General features: G+C 40.9%; 1 protein-coding gene across 1 annotated transcript in view; it reads right to left on the reverse strand.

Annotated features, from left to right (window-relative positions):
• ngfra (nerve growth factor receptor a (TNFR superfamily, member 16)) overlaps window positions 1–13,522 on the reverse strand; it is a 36,326-nt gene extending 22,804 nt beyond the window's left edge. The window contains exons 1-2 of the mRNA XM_059348361.1: window positions 13,242–13,522; window positions 9,172–9,319 (exon numbers count right to left, since the gene is read on the reverse strand). Coding sequence (XP_059204344.1) covers window positions 9,172–9,319; window positions 13,242–13,280 — 187 coding nt within the window. The 5' untranslated portion in view covers window positions 13,281–13,522. The remainder of the gene's footprint in view (window positions 1–9,171; window positions 9,320–13,241) is intronic.
• Between the last annotated feature and the right edge of the window lie 244 nt (window positions 13,523–13,766).

Consider the following 13,766-nt stretch of genomic DNA (forward strand, 5'->3'; position numbering starts at 1 on the left):
CATCTGGGTATCTTGAATGTCTGCACAAAATTTTGTTTACATGCACCTTGTAGTTTTAATGACAAGATTTCAGTCACAACCAAAGTGCTAGCATGGCTAGAAAGTTTGTGTCCGTTGTTTGTGTCAAACATTTGTTAAACCTTTACGGGTTTGGACAAATGTTGTCCTGCAAAACGACAGCGTCCTCTAGGGAAAAAAGTTTCCTTTTAAACCAATGTGTGCGTCCAAAAGATGCAAATTTTAAAACATGAGTCCACTGCATTATATTGATTTTTTTAAAGGTTGTGAGCAGACCACAGCTGAGAGCTGCGTTGAACAGGATGAGGTAAAAGCCATGCTGACTAATTGCCTGCTGCTTTTCAATTACTTCAAACACTTCAGGTTTGCTCTCCAGGAACGTTTGCACCTGGAGGATTCAGGAGAGTTCATCTCTGAGGAAGTGATGACCTCAAATTAGCTTATTCTTACACCGAGAGTTCCTAGGGGCTCAAAGTAATCTATTAATATTGCATGTTCATATAGAATTATTTTCAGATATAATTGGATGCCTGCTGAATTATTCATGCGATGAGAGAGGGAGGGGGGCTGTGAGTGTTTTTTAGTGGTTGAATGAGATGGGAGTGGAGTAGAGAGGCTGACAGGGAAATAAATCCACAGCTCAGATTCTCTAGAAGCAGCTTCACCGTTCTCCAAATCCCATTTTACTGGGATTTCTGTGGCATGCTTAACATGAGAGCGGTCACCTTGCAAGAGCTGCAGATCAGACACAATGTGTGATGCTTTGTTCCCTGCTGCATACAGAAAAACATCACAGGGATGGAAAAGTTCAGCATCCATCTATCCAGCACAAAACTTTCAGTTTAAAATAGGGGTCTGGGGGAAAAAAGCGACACAGCAATGTATCGTTATATTTTAAATGGCAATTTTGTATCAATACGTGGATGCAGGATGATATTTTTTATACTAATTTTTAATTATGCCAATGCAAATTAAACTTTTGTACAATAGTAATACATTAATTGGTTTTGGTGCTGATTTGAGATATTTTTTATTTTATTTCATTTTGATTTGATTTGGACAACACATAATACAAAGAGTTTTGTTTTATCAGGTACAACGCATTCCAATAACGTAGGGACATTGTTGTAATTAGAACACAATTGCAATAACTTTGGCTTATATTCAGATCAAAACCGTACACAAACAATCTTTATGTTTTCCACTGACAAACTTTAGGGTGTTTTTTTTTGCAAATATGCACTCTGACATTTTGAAATGAAATTCCCTGTTTGTTTTTTGTTATAGTTTTGAACAACATCCCAACCTTTATGGAATCAGTGTTGCACATGCAGTAGTGGAATGTAACAGTACATTTACTCAAGTACTGTACTTACGTACAATCTTGAGGTTCTTGTACTTTACTTGAGTATTTCTATTTTATGTAACTTTATACTAACTTTCTACTCCACTACATTTTGAGGCAATATTGAACTTTTTACTCCACTGCATTGAGCTGACAGCTATAGGTACTTTTTGGGTCAAGATTTAGCATGAAAAACATGGTAAATGTAAAGTGAATTAGACATTTGCTTTTAAATGATACCTCATAACAGTAGATTAGGTAGTTAAAATGAGCCCTTTCTTTACACAATTAAAACACTGCTTACATAAATGCATCAATACAAATAATGTAACAATCTGAGTGGGTCCATTCTGCATAATGACTACTTTTACTTTTGATACTTTAAGTACATTTTGATGATGATACTTTTGTACTTTTCCATAAGTTAGTTTTGAATGCAGGACTTTTACTTGAGTAATTCCACAGTGTGGTATTAGAACTTTTACCTAAGTAAGGGATCTGAATATTTCATCCATTGTGTACATGCAACATTTATGACAATGTTGCTCAGTCTAACTGCTTGACAATCCCATTTTGTCCTACAAAAGTGAGTTAAACAGACTGAAAACTTTTATCTTTTTAGATTAAAGCGATGTTTACGAAGTTTTCTTTTGCTGAAGTACTCTCCAGTTGAAAGGGTAAGGGTCATAAATTGCAATATATCACAAAATATACCACGGTCTGGGTCAGTACTCCACTCTGATTGGCTGCAGGGTGTCCATTATTCGCTGACAATGGACACCTACTAAGTTGTTAGTTTCTGTTCATTGTTCTAAATTAGTTTTCTTGCTGGTAGTAACCAGTAGCAACAAGAACGCAGTCAAAGCCTCTGTTTACGGTTTATTGCCGTTATTTACACACAGCAAGGAGACAGTAACACACAAGCTGCAACAAGCAAACCACCTCTGAACTTACTGTAAGTCATCGCCTCACTTCCCTTTCAATGTGCAGCTCTCTACTTCAGTCTGCAGCTGTCTGTGATATTACATATCATATGTTTGTTTATTGATTTGGGGACAGTGACTTGGCTGGATAGCTAACTTATATTCACTGTTTGAGAACTATATAAGCAGTGTTAATGACTTATATAAGTTAAACGGGCTAGAAATATTTACATTTGTCAAGTCGTATCTAAGGTTTGTCCTGTTTATTGGAGTAGTGAACAATGCTTTCATCGCATAAGAATGTTATGGGATGGTAATGGCTGTTCCAAGCATTAGACAAACCCTCAGGTGTTAACAGGGAAATAGATTTGATTGATTTGATTCCAAAATGCATAAAAAATATAAATGAAAAGTTGTCATTTTTGGACCTTACATTAACATTAACATTAACATTAACCCTAACCTGTTTAAAAACTCAAAAATCTTGTATCTTGACTTCATTATAATAGTATCATGATGTGTGGCCTCTGGCTATTCCAATCTCTAGTTTATGAGACATGAAGGCATGTTGAAACACTGTGTAATCTGGTAAATGACCGCCTGTTTCACAAAATGAAGCATATAGTGAGTTAACATTTCAAATCTCTTCGGTGGTTAAATGCTCTGTCTCACAGTGAGATAAATCTCTGGGACTGGGTGTAACTGTCACTAAAGCAACATGTCTGTGTGGATGTGTGAGGCGTTTTTTTTTTTTTTGCGCAACTCTTATCAGCATGTGCATATGTCTGAGCGTGTGTGTGTGTTTTTCTTGGGAAGTGCTTAGTGGGTGTCGTGTTGAGCAACAGCATATTGTCAATGTGAAAAGCCCCACAGCAATGTCCCAGCACTTGCTTTGCGTTGTAAGCGGCTCTGGCAAGTAAACGCTGGCACAGACTGAAGCTCTAAACACCTTGTAAACAGCAGCACAAGCTAAGAAGCCGGCGATGAAAGCTGTCACATTATACAGGCAGACTGAGGAGAGCAGACTTAGGTAATGATTTAGAGACAGGTAGGGAGACGGCTGAGAGTGGCCGCTCGATTCGCTCGGGTGGATCTCGTGACTGTTTGACTCACAGGCTGCTGCGAGGGTGGTCTGCTGAGTCCAACATGAGCCTAAAAACATGATTTAGAGATCAAAGTGTTGACTGGTAGGGGAAGGGTCGAGGGAAATGGTCCAGTCAGGGATGTAAGTGAGTTCCTCCATGCACTCTTTTCTCTATCTATCATCACCCCGTGCTCTTATTACTGTCTGCAGGCACAAGTGATAGAAGAGGCTGACACCAACTGAGCGATCCGGACAAGTAACAGACCTCAGAGGAGACGATAATATGAATTTGTGAGCTCCAAGCTTTTGTTTTCTTTGCAGTCGGGCAAAAACTCTCCTCATTCATTTCAATTATCCCACCGCGCTCAGGCTTCCCCAGCTAATTTTAACTTGCATGCATGAGCCCCTTCCCAGTCCTAGTGTATGTAAACATGTCTAAATGCGACCATATGCACCAAGAGTTGTGTGTGTGTGTGTGTGTGTGTGTGTGTGTGTGTGTCTAATTTATGTGTCAGCGCTTTCATCCGTGGGCTATGAGAAGAAAGTAAAAGGCCATTGAAGTCAGGTGTCTCCTTCAATAAAATATGATCCTTTTTCTAATTGCCCCCAATTGAGTGATGACCGGTGCGTCTCTGCAATCAGAGTTTTCATGTTCGGCAGTAAAAAACGTCCGTTGGTAAAGAGAGATGTGGCTGTGCTCCCGGGGAGGTGAAGCACTTAAAATGTGAAACTTCTGCCCGGGAAGACCCCCCTCCAAACACTGATGTGTTTCGGCCCCATTAGTGTCATCAATAATGTAGCTCTGGATGGCCTTGAAGCCGCCCGATGATCTCCACAATCAGCACTTTAGGTGTAAGCTTTTAGCGAGGATGGCCATTTCTGCCACTCCACACAGCGTGTCAGGGTCCACGTTTCAGCCGAGGCACCACTTTCTTCCCGACCCTCTGCTGACTCCGGATAAATCATCAGCATTTGGAAAGCTGCGTGACAGCTTTATTTGTCTTTTTGAACATGAAACATTTTTGTGTGTAATTATCGCCCTGCTTCATTGGTCCACTTAGCCCTCCTCCTGATTTGAAACAGGTGTTTTAGGATATTAGAAAAGCTTTTATTAGAAGGCCAAAAGAGGGAATTTGTAACTTCAATCAACAGTTGCTCTTGTATCTTGTGCTGAACTGTCATAGTTCAATATTAACAACAGACCAATCGCCACAAGTATGGTCCATCGTGGGTCTACCGAACAATTAATACATTTTCATAGTTTATAGGCTATTTTCACATCTAAAAACTCTAAAACCTGCAAATCAGTTTATTACATGTCTTATAAAGGGCCTTTAGTCGATTACTCAACTAACTGGTCATTCTGGTTTTGGTGGACGAACATTTCTTCAGTTGATCTTCCGTTTTTAGAATGCTTTTTCATGCTGAATGACTAAATGAGCACATCTCAACATGAGATTTCTTAAACCTACTTGCTAAACTGCTAATGCAGTACTTACAGGATAACCAGAAACCCGAAGACAAACAGGAATTTAGGAGTGAATGTGGCTAGAATGTTAGAATGTGACACATCTAAGGACTTAGTGAATTTTCATTCTGTAAATGCCTTTTTATTTTAGTGACAGTTCAGGAAGGCTTGGTGATATTAGTCCGTCTCTGGCTGCTTTTTTTTTTTGCCCTGTTAGGGTGTCATGTAGGTAAGAAGCTTCCTCTAAAGTTCCCACAGAGAACTGGCCAGAACAAAATTTCCATTCCTCTTTCTTCATCTCTCCTGATCCGAAGTTAGAAGCAGTTCTTGATGGTCTGTTTCAGCCCTCAGCAGACGAGGCTGTGATTCTACTTTCCTTCCTCTGTTAAATCCCATGTGAGCCCCGGTCCAGTCGGCCAGCCGGGCTCTTCTTAAACGCTACTTTGACTTGTGAGGCTCTGCCTTTTCTCTCTCAGATCTCAGTTTGCGGGGCAAGTTTTCCTGAATGGTTCACTAAGTGAGGCCAGTCTGGTTGTCTTGTCTCCCATGACAGCAGGGAAAAGTGGAGGAGACTGATAAATATTTCAGCACTGCTGATGCTGGCACTCGCCCGAGCCGGGATCAAGAGGGGGGGGGTTACACTGACAGGAAGTAAGGAATTAAGGGGGGGTCGCGGTAAATAAAGATTCACCCATATTTACCATGAAACAGGAAATGGATGTGTGGAGTTTTCCTCTTCAATTATTCATTTCTGCACTTTAGAAAATGCATTTATAGCTTTAGTTTTCCAGGTAAGGTCAGAGTTTGAGCCTCTAACTTCCATATAAATCCCACTCAGCCTTATTTTAGAGCATGTGCTCCTGTGGGCCTCAGGTACATTAAGATTTTATCAGCTGAAACAAAAACAATATTGAAACCATTGAAAATGTATTGGCACCGGAAATTGAGTGCAACCTCCCGGGTATTTGAGCTTAATTGTTGAGTGTTTATCAGCAGTGAATACTCCTCCTGTACTGCAGAGCAAGATAATTGTTCACTGTTAGAGGCACAATAGGCTTTTTAATATGGTTTAATTAGCTGGATCAAATGAGTAAAGATGCATTGATGTAACAGTATGCATGATGAATGAGCAGATCATGCCCTTTGGTGCCTGGCTCTCTAATACCATTTTATCCGCTAATACAGACGATGAGTCATAGCAACAGGGAGGAGGAGGAGGAGTATTGAGGAGGAGGAGGGGGTGCTGGCTGAGAAAAGCGAGTACAGGATGAAGAAAAGAGGAGACACGACAAGAGTTGGTGGGATTTGCTTCTGTGGAGGGGTGGGGGGCTCATCAGAGCTTCAGTCCTGAGGGCCAGCACACATTATAGGAAAATGGAGCTGCGGTTTACCGTCTCTGCATCGTCTGCCACTGTTTACGTCAGGAATATGAAAAGGAGTATGACGTGCAAGACAAACTCCTCCTGACGTCAAACCGAAGATAAAGTCCAGACGCTTGTGTAGCTGCGACGTGTTTCTCTACAGACTCCAGGCACCTAAACTCCACCAATTTCCTGCTCCAGTCTATCATATGCAGCGTCTAATGATGACTATTAATTACCTCGCTTGCTCTCCATCCACTTGTGCGACCGGATTTTTAATAGCAACGACGCAAAAGCACGAGAAGTCCACTTTCTTTCTTTCTTCCTGTTTTATTTTGGCCCTTTTCTGCCAATTTCACGCCACTACCTTTCCTAACATTGACTTGACAGAGGTGGTTTATGTGGAAATTAACTCCCAGCACTGTCGCGCTCTGGATGCACAGAATTGGTTTTCTGCCCCTGAACCCGTTGGTCTTGAGATCCTCAAAGCGAAAGAATAAAAACTTCAAAGGGGGAGAAATCAGCCAGACTTTTATTCTTAATAACATAACACAACAGAGAGGATTAGCATCTGTTGGCGCATTCCTGCTAGACTGCAAACATTCCTGCAGAATTTAATAATTTCCCACAAAATGACATCCAGTTGATATTATTGTATTGGTGCTAAAGGATTGTTTGCATGCACCATTTGCCAGTGTTTACATGTGGCATGTGTGGGGATGGATTAATGTAATCAATCAATGTTCAACAGAGAGTTGCACTCTGAACTCGAATTTTGGGTTCCTGCTCTGTCAGCACTACAACGTCTCATCAGCACAGGCTTTCGAAAAGTAAGAAAAGGTGCGACATTTATCTCGTGACCTATACTTTGACGTTTTACTAAGCGCTCTGACATACACCAACATCTTAAAGGGCAGAAATAGCTGCAGGACGGTGACACAGAAAAACACCTGAACCTAGAAGATCACATTTGTGTGCAGCATTGGCTCTTACTCTTCTTCTTCTTCTTCTTCTTCTTCTTTGGAATTGTTGCGGTGTTGGCTCCTCTCCCAGCTCTTCCTCCGAAGGAAGAGTGCTAATGGTTCACAGCCTGAGACGAGCTGCGAGCGAACACATTTGGAGCCACTTACAAGCATCAAACATGTGGACTCCTGTCTTATTCCTCAGGACACCCGATAAAAGTGAAACCGGCATTTCATACAAATGACTAAAGTGGACAAAAAAGGAGTTTGTTTTCTTTTTAATGTTTGGAGTTCAGGGCCCAAGCTGCCATTAAAAACACAGAGAATGAATGTGGGAGTATAAATAAAGATGATGTAAGTGCAGAAACGTTGCATTAAATGGGTGTGAGTGTGTGTAATGGTGATGACATGCAGTTTGGATTCTGTATTTGATTCTCTCCAGATTGAATGTAATCCTCGACACATTTCAGGAAGTGGAGTTCTGTAAAGTTTTCGCATTTCAGTGCTTAAATTTACTTCTTCATTCTATGGTTTAATCTAAGGGGTTAACTTAGTCAAATCAATGAAATAAAAAACATATTTTGACCCGATTGTGAGCAGATTTTATTGGAACCACATTGTACCAAAAATGTATGACTGTGAAGGTTTTTGGACATTGTTTGCGGAAAGACTTGTGAATTTTTTTTAAACACAGCTTTTCATTTTGAATCCCACAGACGGGGCTGGCAGCACAAACTTCAGAGGAAGAGATCTTAAAACCTCAGATCATAAAACTGACAACTGATGGAATGAAAATCTTCTGTTACCACTTTTCAAATTAAGAACAGTTTATAACTTCTGTTAATGTTGTTTCACATGAAAGTGAGATCATTTTACTCATTTCCAAAGAAAATAAACCTATTTCTCAGAGTTTACTGACTAATCATTTCATACTATTAGGATAATCTGTTTTTCAAAAGACATATTTAAACTGACTATAAGATTAAATTATTGCCTGAGGGACAAAAGAAACTTTAGAGTTGCATTGTGAATATGGAAATTGTATTTTTAAAAGTGGTAGCTAATAGCTTTATTAAAAGTTTATTACCTTAATATTATATATTAACTTGTAGGTTCATAGTTAACTATAGAACACTGCAACTTGAAGGGGCATTCAGGAAATCATTTTTAAGATTATTCCGACACAACATGAGTGCAGCACAAATGCTCTGTCCCGCAACATTGACAATTTTTTTTTAAATTGAACAATAATCTGCGTTTAATCGGTTCTTCTTTGGTTCATGCTTCCACCAAGTTTATTAAAATTAGGCTAGTATAGTTTTTCTCTGTAATCCTGACCTCTTTGGCAGAGATTTTAAAAAGTTCCTTACTGCAACTATTCCACATTCAAAAGTCTAAAAAGAAGTAAACGTTTGTTTTACGTTTTGTTGAGTTGTGTACTAACACTTTCGCAAATGTTTCCAACAATTCAACCCAAGAGAAATCTGTAATTTAAATTAAGTAAACGGTTTCATTTGGTCATTTGTCAGTGGCATCATATCCCATTTGGGCATGTGTCAGTGTTGTGGTTGTCAGCCAAAAGTTTTAATAAATTCACTTTTTATCCAATTTTAAGTCACATTTTTAAGGTGGATCTTGGGTGTATTTAATTCTGTATTTTAACCTGATTAAGGATTTTAGTCATCAGATGTCTGGATCTGTGTCCGCTGAACAGTGTTAGAGAAACAAATGTTTAATGTGAAACTGTGTTTTTACTGGTTTTAATTACTGGGTCTGTTTGTTTTAGAGATGTTGAGACCTAAATCATTTTATTTGGCTCCTCATGAAAACTTTCTGAATGATGAACACTGAAGGAATCCTGACTGGGAGAAGCTGACTGCAGTGTTGGACAAGGCACCAATTCCCCTGATCCCATTGTTTGTGCTTGTTTTGATTGAGAGCCCCCTAGTGGCAGAAAATCAACAGTGTGTTTTATTTATAACGCAATTTAAAAAATAAATCTCTACTCACTGTCCAAACACTGTGCGCAGACCGTCTGCGTGGCGCCACATTTCTTCACCACTCCCTCTCCAGGTGGACACTCTTGGCAGCATTCTCCACTGGTGGTGTACTGGCCGGAGTCACAGGGGACGGTCTTGGACGCCAATGCTAACGCCACCTGGCACAGCGGGACAGCAGCACAGAACATCAGAACAGCACTCTCATACACAGCACTGGTCCACTATGGCTTAAACATACACAGCAAAACAAATTGATCAAAATTACTGCCAGGTGTCCAACCTGTTCCTTAAATCCAACCGCTATCAGCATTCATCATAAATCATGTTGTCTCCACCTGTATTAGACACACTTTGAACAAGTCTAAACGGCACTAATAGCTCTCCTGAAAGCACATCAGCTCTAATAGTAAACTTATGACACGCTCAGGCCCAGGCAGTTACCATAAAATCACGTGTGCACGACATTATACACATGCCCGTCCTAATTACTGTCTAAAGGTGAGAGGAGCTGTGAACGTAAGGCCCTGCTTCTGATCAGAGCTGGCACACACACACATGCTTGTACTTCTGTATTTGTGAGGACATATTATGGGAATAATGCATTCCGCCTCACTCCTAACTTAAACTACATGCTGAAATCTCCCTTAGCCAAAGCGTAACTGTAACCCTAGACAATAAAAAAAAGAGTAATCCTAGAGGGCTGGCCAAAATGTCCTCACTCTCCAAAAATGGTCTAAAACTCAATTTGGTCCTCATAAAAACAGAGGAACAAAGTTTTTGACTAACCCTAACTTTAACTAAAAACCGAGCCTTAGAAGTTTAAAGTAAACAGTTTTATGGTTTACTTTGTGGGGAGTGATTAGATGCAACCAGCAGCTCTGTAGCTCATTCTATCAGTCGGTCGGTAGCAGAGCTTTAGTGAAGACCAATTTAATAGAGTCCAAGTCAAGTCCAAGACCAAGTCTTCCCAATGCTAACAGTGATTAAGGAGTTAGAATCAACAGAAATAATATATTTATCTATTTGTCTATCCTCTGACATCAAACTATCTAATGTTTGTAGAATCAGGCAATCTTCTGTACAACTGATCCCAAATCAGCAGCCAGGAACAACTTTCATGCTTATTGTCTAAAACACAGTGTGCAATAGCAGTGGTCTCTCACAAAAAGGTGCATTACTTCGAACTTGTAAAAGATTCTGTGGAAAGGTTTGTCATCAGGCAAAAGGGTGGATGATTAACTGTCCCTGTCAGCTGGAAAAAGGGTGTGTAGCTAAAACAAAAAACCTGTATAACTTCTAAACGGTTGAACATAATGTGGCCAAACTTTGAGCAGTTTGCTGGAGGCATCATTCCACTCAGCAGAGGACTCAAACTGTTTCTCACATGTCCTCTGACTAGATCTTTGCTTGTGTTGTATGAACTTGCAGACCTTTGTGCTTTGAAAAAAAAAGTGTTTTCTAAATGAAATGTAACTCTGTGTAAGTCATCAATGGAGCGGAGTTAATTGTTCATTGGTGACAGTATGCTCCGCCCCTGTACTTTAACCACACCCCATTCATAACTCATGAACCCTGTGAGAGACATCAGCGTACTCAGCAACCCGTTTTTCATCGAGGAAGGTTTGCCAATACTTTAGTCCTCCTGCCCCCTTTTATGACTCAGGTCAAGTGTGTGTGGATGCATGTATCTGTTGCAAATTTGCACATAATTGTTCATACATATACCTATGAAAAGTAATGCACTTTAATCCATAAAATCGACGTAATCATGAGCCAGGAGGAGCAGCTTATTACGACCCATGTTGGCGGTGACCTCTAGTGGCTATTGCAGTTATGACAGGAGCAAAGGAGGAAGTCTGGTGATGTAGTATAAAGAGTGACAAAGTCAGAATAGGGAGGAGGTCAGCGTTTGTGGTTTTGGAGCCTAAACATAACTAAATAAAACTTAAAAAGATATACAAATTGTTGTTAGAGGATACGTTGAATTGTGTGTTTCTGCAGATTAATAGAAGTACATGAATATACTGTTTTTCTATAACTGTCCTAATTTGCATATCGATTACAGCTCCACCTTAACTACCTCCAGCATGCAGCTATTCTACAAACATTTGCTGTGTGTTTGTCTTTCTTAGTCCGTACATGTTTTGGTTTAAATGTCTTCATGCTATCTAATCTAGTCCAGTTATCACCTTCTTTCTCTCCCTCCTCTCTTGTTGTGTTTCCTCAGTCCTCTCTGATATAAATGCCACGCAGCTCCACTGTCAGAAGAACTGAGGCTCGTTCCACTGGTGTGTATGCAACAATGTTAAATAAAAGGAATTCATATCCAGCCATTTTAGAACAAAGAAAATCATTATACTGAAACACTTTCATGTCCTGTGGCTCTTATTATGTAACGAGCAAACGCTCATTTCCACTTAATTCACATTTGCTGAGGCATCAATTCAATCTTTTTCTCTCTGTGATTTGTCCCTCCCCTCCTCTCCCCTCCACCCTCTCTCTGCTGTCCCTGCTTTCATTCAGAAACAGATGTAGTGAGCAGCCAGCAGCTCTCTCTCACTCACCCTCCTCTTGCTCAACATTTCCCTCTTTCTCTCATCAGTTTTTTTTGCTCTCCCAATGTGCATTTCTCCTCCCGACTTTACAACCTGTTATCTCAACATTTCTGCACCCCAATGTCGGATTTTATTTGCGTACATCATCAGAAGTAAAGTCACGTTTTTGTCTGCAAAAATGAACTCTGGATGCAGTCCAGAACCTCAAGAGAGTTCCCCCCTTGTATCTGCAGTGGAAAGGATTCATGTCCCTGCCTCCCTTTCCTGTGACATCTCCCTGGAATATCACTCAGCTCAAACACAGATTAATGGCAAAATCAGCGGGAAATTGTCCACCAGCAGCATGAACATGCATCCATACGCACACACTCACAACAACAACGTACGGTGACCTAGCTGCGATATGCTTGGTTTGTACTTTCCCCAATTTCATGGTCAATTTGAGAGTTTATTTCTAAATTTAATTCCACCAATGTGCACCCGACCGTCGCCACCCTTTAAACCAGCTGTCATAACAGAGTGTCCCCTCACATCCAGGGCTGTTCACGTGATGACTGAGCCGCACAGCCCAATTAGAGCAGCTGCTGTGGACATACCAGAGTGGTGGGAGGATGTGCCCTCTCTGTCTGCTCTGCGCTTCATCACCACCCTCCTCCCCTAATCAACTTTTTCACGTTATCAGAGGAGCCTCGCGTTTCATGTCGAGATCAGCCAAACAATTAGCAGCTGGTGTCCGATAAGAATTTAATGAATCAATTTACTTTTCATAAGCTGCAGCGTCTTTATCTCTGCTTATTTTAATATCCCAAAGTTAAGGCAAAAAAAAAAATTTTTTTAAATAGGAGGAAATGACTTCTCCTCATTAACATATTAAAGTCTGGACCAAAACTCCTGGATGTCTGGATGCTGCCCAATGTGAAGCAGAAATCTCAATTCTCCAGAAACTAATCCCAGCAGAACTGTCTAACTTTTCCTCCCTGGATGAAAATCAAGAGGGGTGTGTGTGTGTGTGTGTGTGTGTGTGTGTGTGTGTGTGAGTGTGTGTGAGTGAGTGAGAGAGTGTGCATGTTGCTGCATGTGTGGAGCTGGAGGGGATTTAATAAAACCTGGGAATAATAATATCATATGCAAATAAGTTGTTTAGCTGCACCTGCTTATTTAGCAGGAACAAACAGCACATTGCTCCTTTAATATGTTTTCTATAGAGGGAAACCCACAGCACGTTAAAATCCAGTTCAAAATATCTTATAAATATCACAGGGAGCACAAAATGTAACAGAAATGCCATGAAGACCTCGGAAGTCAAGAAAAACTCGCCAAAAACAGTCCCTGCAGGATTATTAAAGGACTATTATATCAATATCATAAAGCTATTCTGCGCAAAGTAAGCTCCTTATAGAAAAATCAGTGGAAGGGAATTTAAATAAAAGTGCATAAGGACGCTAAAAATTCATCTACCGAGTGATAAAAATCACTATACCAGAGTATTTACAGCAAACTACGCACTCTGCACTACTGTACTCACCAAAGCGCACGAAATCACCAGCGGTAAGGTAGTAGTCATCCTGCGTCGCCTGATGGAGTCACACAAAAACAGATCTTGTGCAGAGAAAGCAGCGCTATGTGGAGGAGGAGGAGGAGGAGAGCCGCTCAGCAGGAGTGCTCATTTTAATTCCAGCAGCAGCGGATTTTATCAATGAGTCCGCACCATCACGCGTCTGTCCGGCTGGGACCTCTGGAGTCAGATGCGACTGTCGGTGCACCCCTCAGCGCCAGCACACACACACTGGAGAAGAAGAAAAAGAAGAAGAAGAAGAGGAGGAGGAGGAGACCGTCCTGTCCGGAGTGCTGCTAAGCTGCAAGTGCACTGCGGAGGAGGCGAGAGGAGAGAAGAGGAGAGAGGGGGCACGTCCACCCTCCAGTTTATTACCCCTGATACTCCTGCAGTAAGACTATACAACCTGCGTCTCTCTCTCTCTCTCTCTCTCTCTCTCTCTCTCTCTCTCTCTCTCTGTCTCTCTCTCTCTCTCCCTCGCCTCGCGGGCTTTAA

Source organism: Centropristis striata, chromosome 13 (assembly GCF_030273125.1).
Source record: "Centropristis striata isolate RG_2023a ecotype Rhode Island chromosome 13, C.striata_1.0, whole genome shotgun sequence".
In the NCBI taxonomy this organism is placed as follows: Eukaryota; Metazoa; Chordata; class Actinopteri; order Perciformes; family Serranidae; genus Centropristis; species Centropristis striata.